The 25131-nt window shown below is 45.1% G+C and overlaps 1 protein-coding gene across 1 annotated transcript in view; it reads left to right on the plus strand.

The window, feature by feature from the left end:
* The window catches only part of TLCD4 (TLC domain containing 4), a 63961-nt gene that overhangs the window by 15088 nt on the left and 23742 nt on the right, over positions 1-25131 (plus strand). The window contains exons 2-3 of the mRNA XM_083157054.1: positions 15066-15226; positions 24814-24903. Coding sequence (XP_083013180.1) covers positions 15072-15226; positions 24814-24903 — 245 coding nt within the window. The 5' untranslated portion in view covers positions 15066-15071. The remainder of the gene's footprint in view (positions 1-15065; positions 15227-24813; positions 24904-25131) is intronic.

Genomic DNA, 25131 nt, shown 5'->3' on the forward strand with positions numbered 1-25131 from the left:
ATCGGGTCCTAAAAAATTGCTTCAATCGCATCGCATGCAACCAAATCGCATGCGATGCGATCGACGCAATCGATGCGATTTTTACATTGGAACCAATGTAAAATGGTCCCTGAGACCCGATTTTACATTGAGCCCAATGTTAAATGCCCCCCAGACCCCAATTTTCATTGTGTACCCACCCTGATGGGTCAAATGCCCCCCCATTGTTAACGCCACCCTACGATGAACGCCAACCCGAAGCGTGGCGAGAGCAGCGAGCCCGCGAGGGGCGGCGGTACGTGTCCTCCGACCTTTTCATACCCCCACTATCCACTTCGGCGTGGAGTTGATTTTATATAGTGAGACCGAGACCGAAGCGTGGTGAGCGCAGCGAGCCCCGCGAGGGGACGCACATTACTTCACAGGTATTACGCATCCCCTTGCGGGGCTCACTGCGCTTCCCGCGCTATATATATTTCAAATGTAAAATACCCATAAGGGTGGGTATACAATGAAAAATCGGGTCCATTGGCCCATTTAACATTGTTCCCTATGTAAAATCGCGTCCATCGCATCGGTCGCATCGCATGCCTTAACTTAAGGCATGCGATGGACGCGATTTTTTAATTGTCAGGGAAAAGGCTAAAAATAGCCCTGAAATCGCATTGGTCGCGATCACCTGCGACGGGCGCCGTGCTAGGAAACAAGTGCCAAGTTTTCTTTACTCTCATAGAACTTAAGCTGCCCTTACACGGTCCGTTTAATGCATCCGTTTGGGACTTATATAGTACACATCGCATCGCATGCCTTGTGCATGCAGTGTGCATGCGATGTGATAACCAGCTAGTACAAAAAGTATGTGCAGCACATACTTTTTGTACCGTACGATGAGATGCGCGGGAGCGTGCATCTCATAGCACAGAACGGACAGTACGGGAATGGACCCTCTATGGGCAGCTATAAAGAATTAGAACCTATTCAAGTGGATCTAACTCTCTCTCTCTCCTACTATAAATCTATATTAGTTGCTGCATGTTTATACATGGGATTGGTTCTAAATCCCGATGCCGGAATCCCGATCGCCGAAATCCTGACAAGGGGGGACGTGGATCGCGCCCCTTCCCCCCTGCAGCCCGCTGCGCTCGCCACGCAGCGGGCCTGGTGCCTCACTACGCTCAGCACACTAATTTTTTCTTCCTCTATGGGTGTTGTGGACACCCACAGAGGGAGAAAGTGACGGGTTTTTGGCGGTCAGGATTCCTGCGTCGGGATTTTGACTGCTGGGATTGTAACTGCGTCTAGGTCGACATGGGGTTTTTCACTTTTTTGAGCCGACATGTGCATACAGATGTTATTTCATGCCCTACCATCCACTAGGGCATGGTGGGAGAATAAAATAGTGTGCAGAGCGTAGTGAGGCTCCGTGCCCGACGCATACCGAGTGCAGAGAGCGATGCGAGGGGATGGGGTGCACTTTAAACTGTGTCCATGTTGACTGTGTTGACATTCAGGTAAAAAAACAGTGCAAAACCCCATGTCAACCTTTTGAATGTCGACCTAGAAACTGTCGAACTAATGACCTTTCGGCCTATAACCATGTCGACCTTTTCCCATGTCGACCTAATGGTGTCGACTTAATGACTGTCGACCATCATGCTGTAGACCAAATGATCCCAACCCGCTCAGTTTGCCACAGGGAACAGAAACAGCTCTTTGTCAGGACAGTAAATCAACAAGAAAGGGGCATCTTAAAACCCGATTCAGACCTGATTTACCCTGAACTTCCCCGGCAGCTTTCATGCCATTTTTTACATGCGATTTGGTCCGATAAATCTCATGCGATTCATCTGACTTATGCTGCCCATACACTTGTGAGATATTGCATGCAATCATTTGATTTCGACCACATCTGGTCGATAAATCCAATGATTGTATGCAGATTTTGAGTACCATACAACACAATGCGCACCCACGCCAGTTGAATCTCTCACCTCAAGATCTTATGTTCTGCACATAATATTTATTGATTTGTACGTGCGGTGGAATGCTGTTTTTGCGTATTTGATTTTTCTAAGTGCGACGTTCGATTCGTGAAGATTTCTGCTCACTTCCTGGCCACTCCTCTTCCACCTACCGTGCACAGATCTGTTTGCTAATCTGGTGGTTTTTTATAGCATTTGATGCAATCGCATTTGATCATGCAATCCCACCCGGTTCTTTTATTGCAAGGGACATTTGATAAATTACATGATTGTATGCACAATTGTACGCCCCCCCAAAAAAATCATTTTCAATGTGATTTTCCCTTCAAGGGAAATTGAACCCGATATTGCATCGAATGCAATCACACAAATGTATCGGTAGCATAACTTGCATGACACTTACATTAGATTTATCTGATGGGATGGTCTTAGGCCGGGATAGCACGAGTGCTAGGAAGGGGTGGCATAACCACCATAACCACCCCTGGGCTCATCGAGCCAGTTCTGGATCCCTAAGGGGTAAATGGAAATTCCCAGTCCATAGTCTGTTTATATGGTTAACTATGTTATGATATATTAAGTCAAAGTTGGCAATGTCAGTATCAATAATGTAACATGGTGATGTCGACATATACATGTCACCATATTCATCATGTTGACATTATCATAATGTTGATAATACATTTCTAAAGAATCTAATAAAAAAGCGAACTTTGATATTTTAGGTGGCTTGTCATGTGTCGACATTGTGTATATTATTGCAGTGCTCCAGTTATTTTGTTTTGTTCTATTATCGGGACAGGCTCTTATCTCCTGGCAAGGGGGACTTCCATGAAAATATCCATTTTCAGTTTTCAAATTTATGCAAAGAATATCAGATTCGCATCTTAAAATGCAGTTTGTGATAAATATTTAGGTAACATGTACAGTCATATTGTCGACATTCATAATGTCAACACCAGAATGTCTGCAGTCACATGACATGTCGCCATAGTGAAAATGTCAGTTAGGGTTTTTGTTAGATACTTTAGAAAATGTATTATCAACATTATGAAAATGTCTATATAATTAACATGTTGACATGTTATATGTCGACATCACCATGTTACATTATTGATGTTGACATTGCCAACTTCAACTTAGTATACCATAACATAGTTTACCATTTAAACATACTATGGACTGCACTGGGTATTTCTATTAATGCTGGGGAGTGTTAGTTCCTAATACCCCTTTCACATCTCACAAATAATCCGGGTTATTGCTGGGTTGACCCCTGTCGAGGTGCAGTAAGTGAAAAACTCAGGTCGAGCAACCAGGCAATTGATCCCCAGTTAAAAGAAGGGTTAAACCCGGTTCCCCCTGTGTATAATGGGTGACCTGGGTCCAGTGTAAAAAGGGGTGATCCGGGTCAGCTCCAGGTTCAAAATCCACGTTACGATCCCGGTTTGCGATTTGAAAGTGGTATAAGTGACCCATCAAATGGTAGCAACATGGTATATTTTAAACTGGCGATTTCAAGCCAATGACATTTAAAGTGAGAGGGGTCACCTCTGTAAGTTTTAGTGCTCAGCATAATATTTCATTAGACTTCATTTAAATAAGTCCCTGTATTTATTGGTAGGGCATGCAGTTTATCTTTGCACTGACAGCTGACATAGCAAAGGAACCTTCCACATGTTTAGTAGAACTGAAAGACTTGGGCATTCAGTCCTATTTATTGGTAAAATAACAAGGATAATAATTTTTTGTTTAAAAATAGAATATAAATATAAAAAATGCCATTTTTCTAAAATTATAAAGCATGTTGTCACTGAATTTATATTGCTGTCGTTAATTCTGAGATGCCTGCAGTAGTAGAATTCTTGTTAAAAAATCATGAAGAAGCTTTCGCCAGCAGGAACCAGACAATATTTATCGCTGGTGAAAGCGTTGCTATCCCCGGCAGTGACCCACTTCATAGATGTAATTTATAATGCTTCAAAATCTTGCAGTTGGTTCTGTGATGTGCAGTAGATTGTTCAAACAAAGATAGTTGCTTTGTAGGGGCTCCGCAAATTTGGATTAAAAGTTGGTGTATTAGGGTAGAAATAAATGAACAGAGTTGACAGGTTATACTGGGAAACGGAACCTTCTTTTGTTAGGGATCCCATAATTTATATTTTAAAAAAGAGTTTAGTCCAGAACTTCCCAATCTCCACCATTATAGTCCAATTTTGAAGGCTATCCATGCTTGGGCCCAATTGGTTCAGTCAAATTGACTTAGGTATTAAGTCACCTGAGGTCATGCCTGGATAAACTTAAAACTTAAACTATATTGGTGGAGTAGGGGAACCTCTGGTTTATTTTACATTGATTTGGATCAAGTGATTTCAAAAGTGGGTCTAAGCATAGGAACACTGTAAGAGTGCACAGGTAGGTAATACCATTCCACTTGACAAAATCCAGCAGAATAACATATATAAAAAATATTGCACGTATGGGCCTATGGGAGCAAAACTAAAATCATACTCAAACTTTTTACCAGAGCCAGGTCAGAATCTGTGTGGGATATATATATATATATATATATATACGCTTTCCCGATGGTGGGGATGCTGGCAGTCAAAAGACCGACCCTGGCATCCCGATGCAGAGTATCCCAACAGGGGCTCCATAAGTACCCTAACCCTGTCCCCTTGAACTCTCCCTGTTTGCAGCCTAACACTCCCTGTTAGTGCCTAACCCTGACCCTCCTACCCAGTCGAACCCTAACCCCCTCTCCTAATTCTCCCTTTGCTGCACCCTAACCCGAATCCTATATCCTCCTCGTGACTAAACCTAACCCCTTCCCCAGATGCTGGCGGTTGGTAGTCCACCGTCGGCATAGTAATCCATGTCGGAGTTCCAGTGCCAGGCATCCGGTGACGAACGGGATTCCGTTAGTCGGCATCCCAAACACCAGGATTTTTTAATGCATCCCATCTGGATTTGTGTCTCAATGAATTGATCACTTTGGGCCTGTATCTAAATTGGAAGTTAAGCAAAACTAACATGTAACTGTCATAGCATTAGCATGTGTCATTTAGCCCCGCCCCCTACCAGCAGACCTGCAAATCACAGCACTTTGATAGCTAATGATGTGCAGCCTGGCCCAGCCGCCTGGTGTGTCTAGCTGCAACTCCATTCTGGGCTTTTTGTAGAGGGGAGAGATTTAAAGTAGGCAAGTATGATCACTGTACATGGTCAAGAATGAATGTTAGAGCAAGCAAAGTAACCGCTACCTATCCACTAATATTCAAATGCGAAAATTCACTCTGAATATTTTTTATATATAAAATATGTGAAAATAATAATTTGTATAATAATAATAATAATAATAATAATAATAATAATAATAATAATAATAAGTTATATATGCATGGGTAGGATATGCCTGACAAATAACATAATTTAATGGCCAGGTTAAGTGAGAGACAGAAGCAATGGGTGTTCTTCACAAGAAAGGAATAAGGAGATGTCATCATTTAAAACTCTCTTGATTAACATCCAATCATGTGCCACTCTAAATGTGCCTAGCAACACCTGCTGCCTTATGATGGCCATACACTAGACAAATGCTGGGTACACACTGATAGATTTATCTGTCCAATCTGACTGGTAAGAACAAATAACAAAAATCTGGTAATGTACACAGTATAGAACCATATGAAAGTCAACCATTTGCTCCCAAATGCTGGAAAATAGACAGAAATGATTAATAAAAAAATATGTTAAATCAAACAGCTTTAAAATATTTGTCTGAATGGCCATTGTCTGTTTTCCAGCATTTGGGAACAAATGGTAGATTATTACCAGGTTTTAGTTCCAGCTAGACAGGTTGGACAGATTTCTTCAGGTGTGTACCCAGCTTAATTTAGGGCCTTATGGCGAGATTTACTAAAGGGAAAATGCCGTAAAACCCCCGTTTTATGGCATTTTCCTATGTATCAATAAACGTCCGCAGCGTTTTCGCTTTGCAGGGTATCGCCACCCTCTGGGTGGCGATACCCTATAGAAGCCTATGGGCTTCTTTCGCCGCCCGCCGTAAGCCGTCCGCGCGCCCACCCCCTCCCGTCCTCCTGTGATCATCTCCTCCCCCTGGTGTCACAGCCGGCAGGACTTCCGGCTTCAGGGGGGAAGAGGAGACACAGGGGGACGCTGGCAGCCGCCGGTAGGTGACGGAGACCCCCGCAGCCAACATCACAGGTATCGCGGGGGTCTCCGTTACCGCAGCCCGATGCTGGCCGCATATGTTAGTACATATGCGGTAGCATCGCGGCGGCTGCCGTGCGAAGGGCGGAGACGTATGTTGATACATCCCGCCGATATTCCGGTTCATTCGGTAGGGCACGAATTCACACAGGGGACCGATGTTTTGCGTATACGCATGCACGGAATATTTTCTGTGCATGTCTGTACGCAGTGAACGTCTGATTTCGGTGAGAATTCTGCTTGCCCAGTGCATGCTCCCGGCCATCCGTGCAGTAGGTGGAGAGGTGCGCAGAGGGCTGAACAGTCTAATTACCATATGTGTATGCCCTATGCGTACGTTCCCATGAAAACGCTGGATGTTCGTATGGAAATGTTGTTGTGCCGTGCGTGCAGGGGGCGGACAGCTGCCATAGCCGGATGTCAGCTGCCCGCCTATATCCCTGCTTTTCTTTGGACATATGTATGAGTGGTCTAGACCACTCATGCATGGTTGAGCGCTTGCCCCATCCTTTGATGGTCATCGGCCATCGAAGGATGTGGGAGGGTACCACTAGCAATGTGAGTGGATGTTCACATGTAACATCCATTCGCCATCCATTCGAAAGCCGTGTCGCCTTATATGGTGTGCAAATGGGCGGCACGGACTGTGCATTCGCTAGGCGGGGTTTGGTGAATTCGCTTCGGCCCGTACACGCGTCTGAGTGAAGCAAAGGGCCTTAGTCCAACCATCCACTTAGTTTGTTTGTTCATCTGAAAATCTGGTACTTTATGGGAGCAAATGATAATCAGAAATTTGCTCATAAACCCAGGAAAATTATGCCATTGGCTGATGCGAGTGCAACCCCAATGAAAAAACACAGGTGCACACAAAAACACTGTTGTAACCCATAGTAACCTGATTCTGCCATTTTTTTAGCGCAGATACAGGAAGTTATACCAAACCTCAGCAACTATTGTTTCATTAATCATTTCATATTATTTAGTGATGTTTTATAATGGACCATTACAATAGTTTGATGAAGTAGAAGGCTTTTGAATCAATCAAGATCCCTTCAAGCATTAAATATGTAATTACAGTCTCTGCATAAATAAAACACTATAGAAAGCATCCTATCTAAACTCCCATGCTTCACATTGACAGTGATGGACAGGACTGTATTCTCATGTTTTTATATTCTCCTTGATCCATAGAAGTTTGATAGATTGATGCATTGGCTGTATCCCTCTTCATAGTAGTGATAACACAGATAGATAAAATGATATCAGTGCTGTAATGGAAAGGCATTGTGGCCCTTATTCATATTGGAAGTAAAGCAAGAAAAGCAACTTTGTGGTCAACGATGGTGATGGACTGCGCATATACGCGTATGCGCATGCCATCTGTGCGCACGGACGCGGCGACTTGCATAGTCACCAGCACGGAGCAGTGTGGGAAGGGGGGGGGGGGGGGGGGGCAGTGGACATTAGTCATGGTAATGGGAACACCCAGTGTTTCATGGGCATCCCCATGACAACGCTGGGCATCCCCCATGGTAATTCGGCAACCATCAAATGATTTCTGCCCCGCACGCAAGCTGTGAATGAATGGTTATGCAAAACATCCATTTATATGCGCGCAGGGAAAATGGGTGGGTGTGCGTGCGGGCGGCCGGCAGACTGACCTCCCATGTTTCAATGCAAGGGAAGCAAATACATTTTTTTTTTTCTGTACAGGGTAAATACTTGCTGTTTGCATGCAGCGGACAAAGTTTGAACAGCTTTATTTCTACAGTTCACTGCAGATTTCAGTGTGTACTCTCCCCTCCCAAATCTAAAGGCCCCCATACACTACAGCAATTTTGGGCTGATTTTACCCGTTTCCGATGGATTGGGCCGTAAAATATGCCCATATCGGATGTGTATGACATGCCATCGTGTCCGATGCACAATCCTGTGCACATCGGATCTCTAACTATGACCACACCTGGGGGCGAGGAACAGGGGATGCATGGGATACATCACATGTGAAAGGACGGCCAGAGCCGGCCCTAGCCTAAATGATGCCCTAGGCACGATTTTGGCTGGTGCCCCCTAGCACCGCCACTAGTTTGGCCTCTGACCCTGCTCCCCTTTCCCAGCACCATCAACCCTCATCATAGCAGTCATTATTTTGATGCTCCTACCCGCAATATTTTAAATAGAAACAGTGCACACATTCGGGGCGCAGCCCAAACAGGGGTGTGTTCTTGCTGGGAAGGGGCATGGCCACACAATAGTACCCCCAATTCAAATTATGCCACACAGTAGTGCAACTTTATTCACATTATATCATGCAATGGTGTACCTTATTCACGTTACATCACACAGTAGTACCACTTTACCGTATGTACATTACTCCTCACATTATTCACATTATACCCTTAGAAAAAATCCTGAGAAAATATTGTATTTTAAGCACCTCCGTGGCCACACTGCAACCCAGCACAAAGCAGTGTGTGCTGGGCAGAGGAGAAGAGCTGCAGCTGCTGCTGTCACTTAAGGGGAGGGGGCCCGGGGCCCCCACTGGGCCCTTCCATCAGACTTTGGCCTGGGTCATTTGTACCCCCTACCCCTTTCTCTCGGCACCCCTCATAATATCTCACAGTAATGCCCCTTACACATAACACACATTATTAATGTCCTTATAACCATAATGGCCCTTACACATTATGCCAACCTTTATTGATGCCCTTTATACACATAATGATATACATAATGCCCATTACACATATGTTGCACATTATTAATGCCCTTATACACATGACACACATAATGCCTGTTACACATGTCGCATATTATTAATGCATTTATACATGACACACATAATGCCCCTTACACATATGCCGAACACTATTGCACAACCAACCCACCCGCAGACAGCACTCGCACAGCTGCTAACACTGTGACCTCTGCCTCTGCTTGGATACAGATGTTTCCTCATACATCTTGACTCAATAAGCCATGCAGCTCCTGGCCATTTCTGCTAACTTTTTTTTGCTGAAAATTTGTCTTATTTGCATTGTTATGACCAGTTCACACAAGGAGCTTCTGATGATTAAAATGATATGTGGCATGAATATATTCTGTGTGCGACTGTGGCTGTACCTGCATACGGAATGCTATGTTACAGTAATTTCCATGAATTCACTATTTCATATGCAGATACAGCCTCACTCACACACAGAATATAGGCATGCTGCATATCATTTTAATCAGCAGAAGCTGCTGATGCCCCTAGGCATTCCAAATGCCCTAGGCAATTGCCTAGTTTGCCTATGCCTAAGGCTGGCTCTGAGGACGGCATGCATTGTATTGCGGGAGGTTCGTGGGAGATCAGAGGACCATACGGTGCTGGGATACATCGCAGTAGTGTATGGATAGCCTAACTCTATCACATGTTATATCTGCTCCACCTGCAGTGAAACATGGTTTTGCCCAGTTGCTTTCTTTTCTGTTTTGCTTGCAAATCACAACCAGGCCCTATAAGCAGTAAAATAGCTATCTGTGTTCCTTCACGGCTTTATTTTACATTAGTTCACTGAAGCACATTTTGGAACTGAGTCTAAGTTGGACGCATGTAGGACCGCGCTCGTGTCATGATTTTAGATGTACAGAGTTGCAATCCAGATGTGGACGCACGGTAGCAGAAGTGAATGGGAAATGTATGGAATGTTCCTGGGCTGTTGTAGGAGTGTGGCTAATCAAACGCACAATGTTGCGTATTGTGGGCATATTACAGGCATGTCGCTGATAGCATTTGCATTTAGAGACACAATCATGTACATAGGAGGCCTTATTCAGATGGCTAATCTGCACCTGCCATAGGGCCACCATGATACGACCAATGGCGAGGTCTAAAGATGCACCAAGGAGTGTCTGAGTGTTTAGGACCGCCCTGGCAACGGTAACCGCTTTCACATTGCACTAATTACCGGGTCAAACCAGCTTGTTCCCGGTAATTAGTTGCGACATGAAAGGGGTATCAGTGTCACCAACATTTAATATGGAGGAACTTCAAATGATGATGATTTAATTTACATTGCACTCTTTTTCTGCCACGACTCAAGGTGCTTTATCTCTGATATCTCCAACATCTGCCGTGGCTCCTTCATTTCTTATCGCAAAGGTTGCTATGGGGGCTGCTATATTGTTGTATTTACCAGGGTCAGGAATGAGAATCCCAGGTGGCATTAGCACATAGTTGCCTCTGGGTTACTATAATGCATGTTCTTTCTGAACAAATAAAAATCAGGAGAGAACATGATATGAAGCAAGTCAGGAAAGTAGCAGGAACTTTGTTTGGTAATGTCTTATGTGCAAGTCAGTGTATAAGAGATAAATAAAATTACCGTCTTCAATAAGGTTATATCCATTTTGGAAGAATGGATTCGTATTCCCTAATGCCCGCCTTGGTACGTTTTTATTATTGCCCAGTGTTGCAGATGCTGCTGATCACTACTTAATTGATGGTGTAAAACAGTTCTGTGTGCTGGCCAAATGCAGGCTTATGTAATCACAGCTGACTCCCTGTTGCAGAGTGGATTTAGATGCGCCTTCTGTTTCCCACTTCCTGGATAGTGCTTATCGCTGCTGTCAGAATATCAAGCATTTTGTATTCAAGTGGAAACAATGGATTAATCTGCCCTAATGCTTGTCTTAGTATTCAAGCAGTTCATTTGCACATTACAGGGAGTGAGTTACATGCATGAAATGACCTGCATATGTAGGGGCGCTTCTCCTGCAATGCATCCATACCTGAACAATATACAAGTTTATGTTCCACTTATTGTTCTGCACTTGTACATGTTCCCCTCTAAGCACATCTGCTGAATCCTAAATTTGCAGAATTACCATCAACGTATAGGTTTCAATGTGAATAACTGAGATACTTTGGGTGAAATTCGATAGGATGTGAGAGATTTGGTAAGAAATCTCCAGTTTTTTTTAAAGCGGCAATCATTTATACTGCAAAAAGATTTCAGCTTTAAAAAAACTGGAGATTTCTTACAAATCTCTCACTTTCTGAATCTCTCATCCTATTAAATGTCCCCTATTGTATGCAAACATTTAAGTGACATGCCCTTAACACGGCTGTACACCTGAATAGCCATATCCTGGTCAACACCAAGGTACACCCTGCCAACACTTATTCCCAGGGTTGGCCCTGGGCATTAGCAACCTAAGCACTTACCTTGGGTAATCTAGCCCCAGAGGGGGCACAGCTGGTGGTGCAGGCATGATACATGCCCTAAGTGATAGAGGAAGCAAGGAGAGCCATGGCGCCTTGAACAGCTTTAAAAAAGGGTATTGATTAATCACTCTTCCTATATTTAGGGGAGCCTGGCCCAGTCGACCAACAACTATGACTCTTTCCCAGTTATATATATATATATATATATATATATATACTGTATGCCTCTTTTTCCGGGCCTGCATGTTCTCCTAATTGCTCTAAAAAACACTTTTTATGCTTGGCATGCGTTAGAAAGCCCCATTATGCCCTGATCTGCCCATCCAGGAGCAAGTGGCAGAATCACACTAATCTACAGGGCTCACACTGTCCTCAGCATTCTCAGCTAGCTGACAGCTGCCTGACCCACTATATCCATATCACTCCTGCCTCACCAGTCACCTACTACTGTACCTCCCTGTCACCCACTATATACCTGTCACTCCTGCCTCATCAGCCACCTACTACCTCCCTCTCACCCACTATATGCCTGTCACCCCTGCCTCACCAGTCACCTACTACCTCCCTGTCACTCACTATGGGGGAGATTCTCTAAGCAAGAAATGCGGTAAAAACCCCGTTATCTGGGTTTTTACCGCATTTTGGGATGCTGTAAGTGTTAACCCGGCGGGGGGCATCGCCAGAAAAATCTGGAGATGCCCCATATAAGCCAATGGGCTTCGACCGCATCCCACCACCCCCCGCAATGACCCCCGCCACCCAGCACGGACCCCCGCCGCCCCGCATCGCCCCCTCCTCACCTGTGTCTGGGCAGCACAGCGCAGTGCTGCCCGGACCTGTGACCTCCTCCCTGCACTGATCCTCTTCCGGGTGCAGGGAGGAGGAGAGCCCGGCGCAGCAGCAGCAGCGCCGGGTGTGTGAGGGAGGGGGGAGCCGCCGGGACCTGCTGGGACCCGGCGACACTCACCGCAAAGGACAGCTCTTAACGCAAGAGCTGTCCTTTGCTATAATTAGCGCATATGTTAGAACATATGCTATAATTATAAATGCTATGGGCGGCAAAGGGGGGTGGAGATTCTTAGAGAATCTCCCCCTAAATCCCTGTCACCCCGGCCTCAATAGTCACCCACACCCCTGCCTCACCAGTCACCTACTACCTCCCTGTCACCCACTATCTCCCTGTCACCTCTGCCTCACCAGTCACCCACTATCTCCTTGTCACTCATGCCTCACCAGTCACCCACAATCTCCATCATCCATGCCTCACCAGTCACCCACTATCTCCCTTAGGGTGACCAACCATCCCGGTTTGCCCGGACTGTCCCGGTTTTGACTCCTAAAATCCCGCATCCCGGCCAAACCCATCCCGGGACGCGGAAAGTCCCAGTTTTAACTAACTAAAACTGTTGGTGGATTGAAGGGCAGCCAGGGCCGGCCCTAGGCATAGGCATGCTAGGCAATTGCCTAGGGCGGCAGCCTATGCATAGGGGCAGTAGCTTTGCATTCAGCTGGGCGACGGACGGTCTTTACATACTTTTCGCCCGAATTCGCCGCAGACATAGCTCCCTGAGTCGCCGCGGCCGCCCCCGCTACCCTGACAATGATATCAGCAGGCGCAACTACTTAAGTCATGTCCGCCCAGCCAGCCGCGGCAAACCCCCACGTGACGCACGCGGTGACGCGGGCGGCGGGCAACTCAGTGCTCGCCGTGACATCCCACTCTGTCCCACCTCCGCCAGCCGCCGTGGCGTGTGCTGGGAGTAGTGGAGGAGGGACAGCAGACAGCCACGCAGCCGAAAATTGTGTGGTGGCAGGTGCGATCAACGACACCACCAACATCAGTGCCTGTGCCCCAGTGTGTGATTCCAGCCAGCCAGTGTGAGTTTTGAAGATAATAAACACTCAGGGTGAGATTTAATAGGATGAGAGTTTCAGAAAGTGAGAGATTTGGTGAGAAATCTCCAGTTTTTTTAAAGTGGCAATCATCTACACTGCAAAATCAAACTGGTTTTGCAGTGTAGAGGATTGCCGCTTTAAAAAAACTGGAGATTTCTCACCAAATCTCTCACTTTCTGAATCTCTCATCCCATTAAATCTCACCCTATCTGTCTATTATGTTTTATATGATTCAGGGGTATGTCTGTGTCTGGGACTTGATACCTACACCATAATGACCCAGACCCCCCATCCCGGGTTGGCCCTTGGAAAGTTGGTCACCCTAATCTCCCTGTCACCCATTATCTCCCTGTCACTCCTGCCTTACCAGTCACCCACTTTCTCCCTGTCACCCGTGTTTCACCAGTCACCAACTATCTCCTTGTCACTCCTGCCTTCAGTGGTCACTCCTGCCTCACTAGTCACCCACTTTCTCCCTGTCACCCGTGTTTCACCAGTCACCAACTGTCTCCTTGTCACTCCTGCCTTCAGTGCACCCTATACCTTTAAAAAGTTTATTCATCAGGAGCTCCAAAATTTCTATTTGCTTACCAAAAAATTGAAGCTCGGGCTGCCCCTAACACTGCTGAGTAAAGTCATTTAGTCTAGACTGTATAATCAATTCTTCCTTCTAATATGCTGCCGCAGTTCCAGAAGAGAAATGAATGCGTCACACAGTATAAGCAATACAGCATAGAAATAAATTTTATATTGGTCATTGCAGTAGTATCATACTGTATCTCTTTTTGACAGAAATGCTTGGTCCGACCCCATTCACACCGCAGGCCGGTCCTGGCCTAGACCCCTTTCTGTCTGCACCCACATGCTTGGAGATGATACCATGTCCAACGTCAGTGATCTGGCTCTCTCAATGCTTCTAGCATGACACAAAGGGCCGTATTTAATGCGGCCGGCGAGGGGGTTAAAAGGCGGGGAAAACATCCTTGCCATTTAACCCCTGCGCCGGCCGCTCACCCTATTCTACATTACGGGAATTGCAAGGATTCCCCCAAACAGCAAAGCTCGCGGCTAATGCAGGGACCCCGCTGCATTTAGCCGCTAGTCTCGCTGTTTCAGCGACTGCACATGTCGTTTCCCCCTTACTACAATAATCTAGCGAGGGGTAAACGGCGTATGCAAGAGGTCAGTTGAAAACTGAAAAAAATATATGATGTGACTGTGCTTAAAAAATTACTATAGCAGATTTCTTTATAAATATAGTAATTTTTTTAAGCATCATATGTTTTTGCCATTTGTTGTTGGGGAGTGACACCCCCTTTTTTTTTGCACTGCAGCTGTTTGCAACCCAGCTCCATGACCTGCGCCCCTACCTCATTCATTTGATATCAGTTCCTTTCCAGTTGAATACTGACCCTGCTCACTATTACAGCTCACAAAAGTCATTAAATACACCCCATAATGTGGGGCCTATTTCAGTAAGGTGTGCAGATCACCCCAAATTTCTATTCAGTGATTTTCAGTGATCTGTGATACGCGAGCCCTGAATCTGTGCAGAACTACAACCGAAGCTGAATCAGGCCAACGACTCGGGCTGGTTTCCGGGTCACTCAACCACAGTTATTTTTTGAAGGACCTTTTTTCCACCAGGCCGCGACTCTAAAAGACCCGGCAAAATCCCAGGTTAATGCTGCAGTGGAAACTGGGTACAAGGTAATACTATTTGATATTTGTCAACACTGTAAATAATGTGTATCTCTTTCACACAGGTTACTATGCCTAACTTCAGTACACTGACACTTTGCATCTCGGCCACAAGTTTTGCCGTCTCTCAGCTCCTGTTCTATTTGGGAAGCTCTTGGCTCTCAACGCGTCTAACTCTTGGCTTCAGCAAGCTCAATGCAAAGCAGAAGATCGAATGGAATTCCAGGTAATGCTGAGAAAAAATATTTACTTAGTGGTAAACCAATCATCGACTCTGCTGGACTAAAGCTTTATTTGCTTAGTGACACATTACTATCAACCCTGTATTTCCAGGGATGGTCAATACAATTTTATTGCATGTTTTATGTACGGCTTATGAAGCCGGATCATCAGCAGTGACCTAGGTGGAAGTACTGGCATAGTGCCAGACAGTGTTGGTCCCCCCACACTTTTTAATAGAAAAAATAGACTCACGCTCCTAACGTATGCCGTCATTTGTATCATTTGCTTCATTATTTAAGTCAAATGTTAAACTGTTTTAGCGAGCCGATGAAAACTTGTCCTATGGGCATATTTATTATAAATGGCAGTTAGCACAGTATATTAAGAATATTGATATTAATAACACACACATCGCATTAATAAGAATTCTTCAGTTAAGAATCTTTCTCTAGATTTAACAATGTCAGTTGTCAGATTAGGGCTCATACCACCCATTAACACCATGCATCTGCTGCGCATGTGAGGCTTACCAGCTGCGCATGTGAAAAGGAGAATAGCCCCTAATGCACATTGTGATGTCCTGCAGCCCATAGGAGTGTTAGTACAAGACCCTTCTTAGCCTTGCCGCTGCACTGCAGTCAGTAATCCGGGCCCTCTCTCCTCATGTTCCTTTCTTACAATATAAATATCTTTGCCACCCAAAAAATAGCTTCAGTGTCCTGTACCCTGATGCAACACTCTTTACTTACCATGTACTTGTCCGGGTGTGTTATGAAGTGGATTCCAACTGCTCACCACGCTGGTGGCTTGCTGCGCTTGCCACAGGTTCTATTCTCCCTTTATCGGGGTCATGGACCCCCACGAGGGAAAATAACCCGTCAGTCGGGATCCCTACTGTCTGGCATCCAACAGTCGGAATTCCGATGTCGGACTAATGAACGCTGGAATCCAGACTGATGAAGCGCAGTCCAGCACCCATTTGTCTAAATTGCCTTGTAATGTAATTTATTTATTTATTTTTTTGCCCGTTTATGTATTGTTATGTGCTGCGGGACCCATGTGGCACCATATAAATAAACAATGATAATAATAATTATAATAATAATAATGCTATATGTAGATGATGTTAGCCAATACAGATATTAATATGCCCATAGAAGATTATGGAGACAGCTGATCCGAGAGCTGGCAGACAGAATTCACGAGCTATCTACAGTAGGGCTATTTTCTGCATACACCCCTTCGATTTCTTGAGTCATGTGTTAGGTACTTCTCTAGTAAACACCTTATGCAGAATGCATTTAAAATATGAGGATGTTGGCACAATGAGGCAACGATAGGGGCAAGTATACCACTATGGCTTTGTGAGTATTCATCACCCGCCACTTGGAGTTAAGGTAAATGTAAGATACACACAGGAGTGTGCATCTGACACACTGGTTAAAGATCCCTTTATCCTTTAAGAGCTCCTTTGTTTGCCCAGCCATGTTATTTTCCTAACAATCATTAGGTTTTTTCCTGCCGGTTAAAGTACTGAATTGAGCTTTGAGGTTGCTGAACGATGATTCATTTGGAGCCTCTGTTTAACTCTCCTAAAACTCTGTCATAAAAAAAATGATATGTTCTATGGTTGAACTAATTTTTCTAAACTTTTCTACAGACTACTGCTTTTATTTTGCCTTTTTTTAGCTTTTACATGGGACTTTCCTCGCTCTTGATGGGATGCATTACAAGCCTGGATAGCCCCTGAATCTTTTAATGTCAAATCAGGATCTTTTTATAGTATGACATTACATTATCTTGTGAAACTGAGCAATGTTCCTCTTGCTGAAGTATCCGTATCCCATGTTGTTTTCTGCAGCTTTCTGCAGCTTTCACTGACTTTATCAACTTCTAGAATTTTGGAAAATAATTTACACATCTATTTATAAACCGTTCTCAGCCCCTTAGTATAAGCATGATAGCCTTTTTAAATGAGTTGAAACAATACAACATAAGGTATCCAGGCTTGGACTGGCCTGGGGGGTGCCAGTCAGTAGCATATGATGGCCCAGCAGCGAGATGCTTTTGTTATTGCCACCAGGCAGTCATATGCTATTAATGACTGATCCGGCGGCGATAACAGAAGCATCTTGCAGCCTCTGCAGGCTAGGAGGGAGAAAGGAGTCATGTGCGGGTGGGCTGACGTCATGACATCCGCCACATCGGTGCATCACACTTTGGATCCGCCCATTGTGATGTCACACGGCGGACCGACCCCAGTGGGCCCTTTCCTCCTATTAAATGGCAGGCCAATCAGAGACTGGCATTGTGGCGTCGCTGTGTCAGGGGGCAGAGCTATGCTCAGTGTGCTTGTACCTTGTAGGCGGGAAAAAAAAAATTGGGTGAAAGTGGGAAGTGCTGTCCGTAGAGTCCCGGTACACCACTGATAATTCCAGTAATGAAGTGAACTTGTAAAAATATATATATTTTTTTCAGGCATGTAATGTCTCAGTGAGAACTATTTTCATGAAATCACTCAAAAATGAAAGCGCAAATAGCAAGAAATACCATCATGGTCCCAATATTCAAAGTTGGGTATTCATTAATATTAGTGTGAACAATTTTTTTCTTTTTTTTTTTTTTCTAAATATTAAACACTTAGCTCTTTGAGAAAATTAAAATTATGATTTTGAAATTATGTTTTTCTTTAAACAGTATGTTTAAAGAAAAACATAATTTCAAAATCATAATTTTAATAGGTCAACTTTTTTAGATCTGGGACCCTGTCAGACAATAAAAATGATTACAGGACCCCAGCCAGTTACTACTGAATGGCCACTACATGTGTGGTCAGTGAAGTGACTGCTATTGTGACAGGGAGGCAGTGGGAAATGGGGGGTTGGAAGTGTATGATGGGGATGGAAGAGGGAAGCAGTGGGTGTTTACTTATTGAGTTATCTCCTGTCCCTCCTTCCACAGGGGCATTAGCCTGATGGTCAGCAACATGAAGTCAGGACCCCATGCAGAGGTGGTCAGGACCCACAGTGTGAGAACCACTGTGCCAGGTTATTTATCATATAACCATAAAAAAGAGGTTTAAAATGAGACCTTGCCCAAACTCTCTGAGCTGCAAATACAATTTAATAGTAAATTCGGTACTCTTTACCTAGCACGGCGCCCACGATTTTGATCGTGGGCATCGCAGGTAAAAAAATCACGGGCATCGCGGGCATTGAATGCACTAAAAATCGGGTGCGACGCGACCGACGCGATGCCCGCGATTTCCCATAGGGAACATTGTTAAATGTCTCAATTGACCCGATTTTCATGTTCAATGCCTCAATTGACCCGATTTTTCCATAGGAAACAATGTTAAATGGCGTCGGTACGCGTCCTACGACCTTTTCTTACCCCCACTATCCACGTCGGCGTGGAGATGAGAATAGAATAGTGTGGCGAGCGCAGCGAGCCACCGAGCCCGAAGCGTGGCGAGCGCAGCGAGCCCCGCGAGGGGACGCGGATACCTTCACAGGTAAACGCGTCCCCTCGCGGGCTTCACAGGTATCCGCGTCCGCTCGCCACGCTTCGGGCTTGGTGGCTCGCTGTGCTCGCCACACTATTCTATTCTCAACTCCACGCCGACGTGGATAGTGGGGGTATGAAAAGGTCGTAGGACGCGTACCGCTGCCCCTCGCGGCCTCGCTGCTCTCGCCACGCTTCGGGTTCACGTTGATCGTGGGGTGGCCTTAACAATTGTGGGGGCCATTTCACACTTCAGGGTGCCTATTTGGCCTCTGTGGGCCATTTAACATTGTTTCCTATGGAAAAATCGGGTCAATTGAGGCATTGAACAGGAAAATCGGGTAAATTGAGACATTTAACATTGTTCCCTATGGGAAATCACGGGCATCGCGTCGGTCGCGTCGCACCCGATTTTTTAGTGCATTCAATGGCCGCGATGGGCGCCTTGATAAGTAAAGAGTACCGTAAATTCTTTGTTAAAAAATTGCAGCTTAAAAGGCATATAACTTAAGATTTCTGAGTCTTCATCACACCCATTCCAGCATTTATTATACCAAATGTAATTGAAATAAGCCAAACCTTAACCCCCCCCCCCCCACAAGACTAACCCGAACTGTTTCCTCCTGTAGCCTAATAACCCTAACACCCCCCACAAGCCTAACCCTAATTGTCTCCTCCCGTAGCCTAATAACACTAACTGCTTGTTCATATAGTTCTGTGTGTGTGCAATATTGCGGTCTCCCGTGAGTCGTTTGTCACATCTTCAGGTTGGTCTTGCATGAAGCTCAATCTGATGATATCATCAATGATTTTTTTTGCAAACTGTGCAGTGTGGCCGCACTACCTACACATACTGTAAACCTGATAAATCGTTAATGACCAAACTACCAAACGATGCATGATATTTTGTTCAGTTGTTTGTAAGATTGCACAGTGTGTATGCGCTATAGCATTTTTCCAGGAGTGCAAGGAAACTCAGGATGACCATTGCGTTGTTTGCACATCGTCTATTGTGAACTTGTTTAAGCCTAACCCTCCCCTATTACCTAGACCTAACTGTAACCCCCATACTTACCATCAGCATTCTGACTGTCAGGATGCGGCTATTAGTATTTTGACAGGATCGGGATAGTGATTTCTATTACAGAACAGTCAAAAATTAAAATTAGGGGAGAAACACGAACTGCCAAAGAGATGGTGGCAGTTGCTCTTCCTCCCCTTTTTTAATTTTGAACTGTGTTGCAGCTCCTCCTCTGGAGTCTTTGGTATTACTGTATCATTAACAGGGCCTGATTAAGGATCCAGCTGCCCTAGGATAATACGGAAGTGGCTGCTCCTCCCGCTCATCACCAATTTTTTGTGCTCATATTTAGTTAAAAATCTGTAACAGCCTCGGGCCTCCGCTCCATTCATATTGCCACTTAGCACCCTATCAGTGCTGGCAATGGCAGCATTTGTAGCAATCACAGCCTTGGGGGTGGAGCCAGCCACGGCTCTCACAGTATCTCCCTTTCCCGGCATCCCTTCCTCAGTGATGACAACAGTCCCAGCAGACACCATTGCTCCCACAGTTTTTTGGGGGGAAATTTCAAGATTCCCATCCCAGCACAATCTAATGTGGCGGCACTGCACCGCGCAGCCCCCCCTCCCCCCCAGGATCCAGTGCCACAGGCTGCTGCCTAATCAGCCTATTGGTTAATCAGGCCCTAATCCTTAATGACAAGTACATAGATTTTGCATGTTTATTACATAACGATAGTTAGTCCCATAGTACATTCAGTTTTAGAATAGGCCTTTATCCTGCTGAGCAGCATATTCACAACGTAGTTTGCATTGATTATGTGTCACCTTTCACTTGCCGGAGAAGCAGTAATAATTAACCAACAGTAGATAATGCCCTGCATGCATAATTCAGTGTACGATGGGCCTCATTCAGATGTGTTGCTGATTGCTGTTGCTATTTTTCTCTGTCCGCCTTTGCAAGTATATGTTAACATGAGCGACTAATCCCAACTTGTTTACAGTACATGTTAAGTATCCCTTTTCCAAATATCCGTTATCCAAATTATTCCAAAAACCATACATTCCAGATAGTGAAAAAATATATGTTTTTTTTGCTAAAAGCACTACTGGGGACATCTGTAACAGCACTACTGGGGACATGATATGTAACTGGCACTACTGGGGACATGATATGATATGTAACTGGCACTACTGGGGACATGATATGATATGTAACTGGCACTGCTGGGGACATCTGTAACAGCACTACTGGGGACATGATATGTAACTGGCACTACTGGGGACATGATATGTAACTGGCACTACTGGGGACATGATATGTAACTGGCACTACTGGGAACATCTGTAGCAGCATTACTGAGGACATGATATGTAACTGGCACTACTGAGGACATGATATGTAACTGGCACTACTGAGGACATCTGTAACAGCATTACTGAGGACATGATATGTAACTGGCACTACTGGGGACATGATATGTAACTGGCACTACTGGGAACATCTGTAACAGCATTACTGAGGACATGATATGTAACTGGCACTACTGAGGACATGATATGTAACTGGCACTACTGAGGACATGACATGTAACTGGCACTGCTGGGGACATCTGTAGCAGCATTACTGAGGACATGATATGAAACTGGCACTACTGAGGACATGATACAGATGGGGCATGGCTCATCTTTGCAGGGGATGGCGATGGCGACGCCAGCCGCCATCCCCCGCCAGCCGCCATCTGTATAGCGAGAAGGGGACGCGCGCGCACGAGAGGCACGCGCGTCCCGCTTCCAGTGCTTCCCCCGGGTCACCACCGGCTTGTCGGCGGTCACCCGGGGTCCCCGCCACCTGTCCGCACCCCCTCCTAACCCTGTCCGTCTCCCTGAAGCGGAGACGGACAGGGTTCCCGTCGCCCCGCCGACGGAGATTGAGACGCGCGTGCGCGTGAGACGCATGTGCGTCTCAGTCAGATGGCGAGCCGGGCTGCTGGCGGATCGCCAGCGGTGACGTTCTGGCGATTCGGCAGCAAAGAAGAGCCCGGCCCCATCTGTATGTAACTGGCACTACTGGGGACATCTGTAACTGGCACTACTGAGGACATGATATGTAACTGGCACTACTGGGGACATAATATGTAACAGCACTACTGGGGACATGATATGTAACAGCACTACTGGGGACATGATATGTATCAGCACTACTGGGGACATGATATGTGTCAGCACTACTGGGGACATGTTATGTAACTGGCACTACTGGGGACATGATATGTAACTGGCACTACTGGGGACATGTTATGTAACTGGCACTACTGGGGACATGATATGTATCAGCACTACTGGGGACATGATATGTATCAGCACTACTGGGGACATGTTAAGTAACTGGCACTACTGGGGACATGATATGTAACTGGCACTACTGGGGTCATGATATGTAACTGGTACTACTGGGGACATGATATGTAACTGCCACTTCTGGGGACATGATATGTATCAGCACTACTGGGGACATGTTATGTAACTGGCACTACTGGGGACATGATATGTAACAGCACTACTGAGGACATGATATGTAACTGGCACTAAATATGTGCAATAAAATGATTGCTTGGCATTTAAATTCAGTGACAGAGATAGTACACAAACTTTGTTTCATGTTTTGAAACCTTGTTATATGCACAAATAAAATATATTTGTTTGTATTTCATGTGTTTCATATGTTTGTACAACATAAATGCAAGATACCTCAATATACATAATTGAAATATGAAAATATTATGAAATACGGAATAATCCGTTATCTAAAATTCTTCTGGTCCTGAGCATTTTGGATAAGGGATACTCAACTTGTATATGAAACACAAGCTGGAAAAGTTTTTTGAATTTAGCACAGACTGAATACAGTAGATGGGTTTCTTGTGCCATATGGGATGTTGGTTGGGTCTGCCTTTCCTTGCAATGCTTTTGAGCTTTGAATTTCACTGACTGGTATCTCTGGGAGTAATCTGATGTGCCTGTGGGGAATTTTAAAGTAGCATTCCCCTCTCTCTTGGCAAAAGAGCAGGTTTACGTGGTATGTTGAGGTACAGAGCCACAAAAAGCAAAATAAGCAGCTGTTGTATAGTCCTCAATGGGAAAGGAGTATACGTTTTTAGTTTTAGAAAACAAGGCAGTTACTTGTTTTAATAGGAAAGCCTTCACAAACTTGTAGTGCCAATATTCCTTAGCAGATTCGTGTTTGTAAGTAAAGCAAGTAGGCAAGCTAAAGGGCAAAGCCTTGTCTCACTGTGGGAGGGATTCTCTAATAACCCGCACATCGCCGGCACCCGTATTGGTAATAATTGCATATGCAGTAACATATGCGATTATTAACGCAAAGGCGAGGACCGACGATGTGCAGCGGGTCCCCCCTCCCTCCCTGAACCCTCACCTGCAAGCGCACAGGGAGAAGGAGGTCACTGGTCTGGGCAGCACAGCCTGAGGATCAGTGGGGGCGCGTGGGGCGGCATGGGACACAAAGAGAAGCCCATAGACTTCCGTGGGGTTACACAATATAGAACCGGCGTAACCCCCCCCCCCCCACAGGGAAGCCTCAGCGGTGTGGCTTTGCTGCATATGGAAATGTGGTAATAAAACCAAAAATCGCATTTTTGGTTTGGTACAAAACTGTAAGTGGGGCAACTGTAAGTGGGGCAGTTGTAACATGTTCAAAGAGATTTAGGTGGGGTGTGTCCCATCTGAAATCTAAATTCCAATGAAAAAATAAAGCTGGCAAACATTTCATACCTCCCAACATGACCCTCTCCAGGATGGACACAATGTTCTGTGCCTGGACTTCCCTGGTAATGTATGATTGCCATCACCTTTTTTAAACAGGTTAATGGAAAAGAAAGGTGTTTTACCACAGGTGATGGTAATCATACATTAAGAGGGAAGTCCATAAACAGAGCATTGTGTCCCTCCTGTAGAGGTTCATGTTGGGAGGTATGCATTTGAGTGCTACATCCAAAAGCAGCCAGTATCTACACTGCACAGAAAAAAATATAACCCTCCCAAATCTAAATTTCTCATTAAGAGCCAGATGCACTAAGCTTCAAAAGTGATCAAATGGAGAGTGATAAACAACCAACCAATCAGGTTCAGCTTGACACTTTTCAAACACAGTCTGTGACATGGCAGGTAGGAGCTGATTGGCTGGCTGTTTATCACTCTCCATTTTATCACTTTTGAAGCTTAATGTATCTTAACCCTAGATCTGCCCCACCTGCAGTGCAAAATGGTTTTGCCAAGTTCCTTTTTATTTTCTTCTTCTTTACCTACAAACATGGATGAAGCCCATTGCGTGCTTGACACCATAGTGGTATATATATAGCAATTTTCTCCATATTCTCCAGGATAGGTACTGTCTGTAGAATCTATGCACCTATTCAACTACGCAGACATAGTTCAAATTACAAATCTCTTCAGATTTCTCCCAGATATCTGATCTGACCCTGGGTTAATTTTTCACTGTGTTCATTTCAGATACATCTGATCAATCTCTGATCCTTGCTGCGATCCCCCCCTGCACTGCCGCCGGCCGCATGAGATGGCGATAGCACATTGTAGCATATGGGCTCCTGACTGCACTGCCGCCGGGGCAGTGTGGTCAGTGGGGTCAACAGGGGGCAAGCGTTAACCGCGCATGCACAGACCCTCTGGCGCTCAGCACATCGCAGGGGCGGCTCCTTTCGTCCCTGTGCTTGTGGGATGATACATCCCACCGCTAGGATCGCATTTTACAATGTGATTCTGGGCGGTAACATTGCAGCCAGATTGCATTGTAAATGTGATACATGGTACATGGGCCCCTTTGTGTCTACAAGAAATGAAGATGTATTAAGGGCAAAAGGTCTTCCACCACGCAGTGTATCACGGGGTCTGGCTGATTGTTTAATTAAAAGATCCTAAAATTGTTAATTGAACAATGAATGTGTGGATACCATACTATTAAAATATGCATTGATTTAAAATGACTGATAAACCTTTCCTCTATCCCTTCACTCTGTTTCCTTTCCCCAGGACTGTGTCTACATTCCATGCACTGGTGGTTGGCTGTTTCTGCTTGTATATTTTAGTATATGACGATGCCGTCAATGAAGACCCAGTTTGGTAAGTGGGACTGTCTTTTATCCATGTTCTTTGTGGCACTGACTGAGATATCAGTTGTATTGGAACCATCATTATTAAAAATTGGTTGTTCTACCTCTGTCTATATGATTTATGTTCTGGTCTTGAAAGTAGAACGTTTTCGGCATAGCACCAGCTGTGTGTCGGCTGCGGTAATGGTATAAAGGGTCTACAGCGTCTATGTCAATAGTCAGTAGGTTGACTTCAAAA

This window comes from Crinia signifera, chromosome 8 (assembly GCF_055691185.1).
Source record: "Crinia signifera chromosome 8, ASM5569118v1, whole genome shotgun sequence".
NCBI classification, from domain to species: domain Eukaryota; kingdom Metazoa; phylum Chordata; class Amphibia; order Anura; family Myobatrachidae; genus Crinia; species Crinia signifera.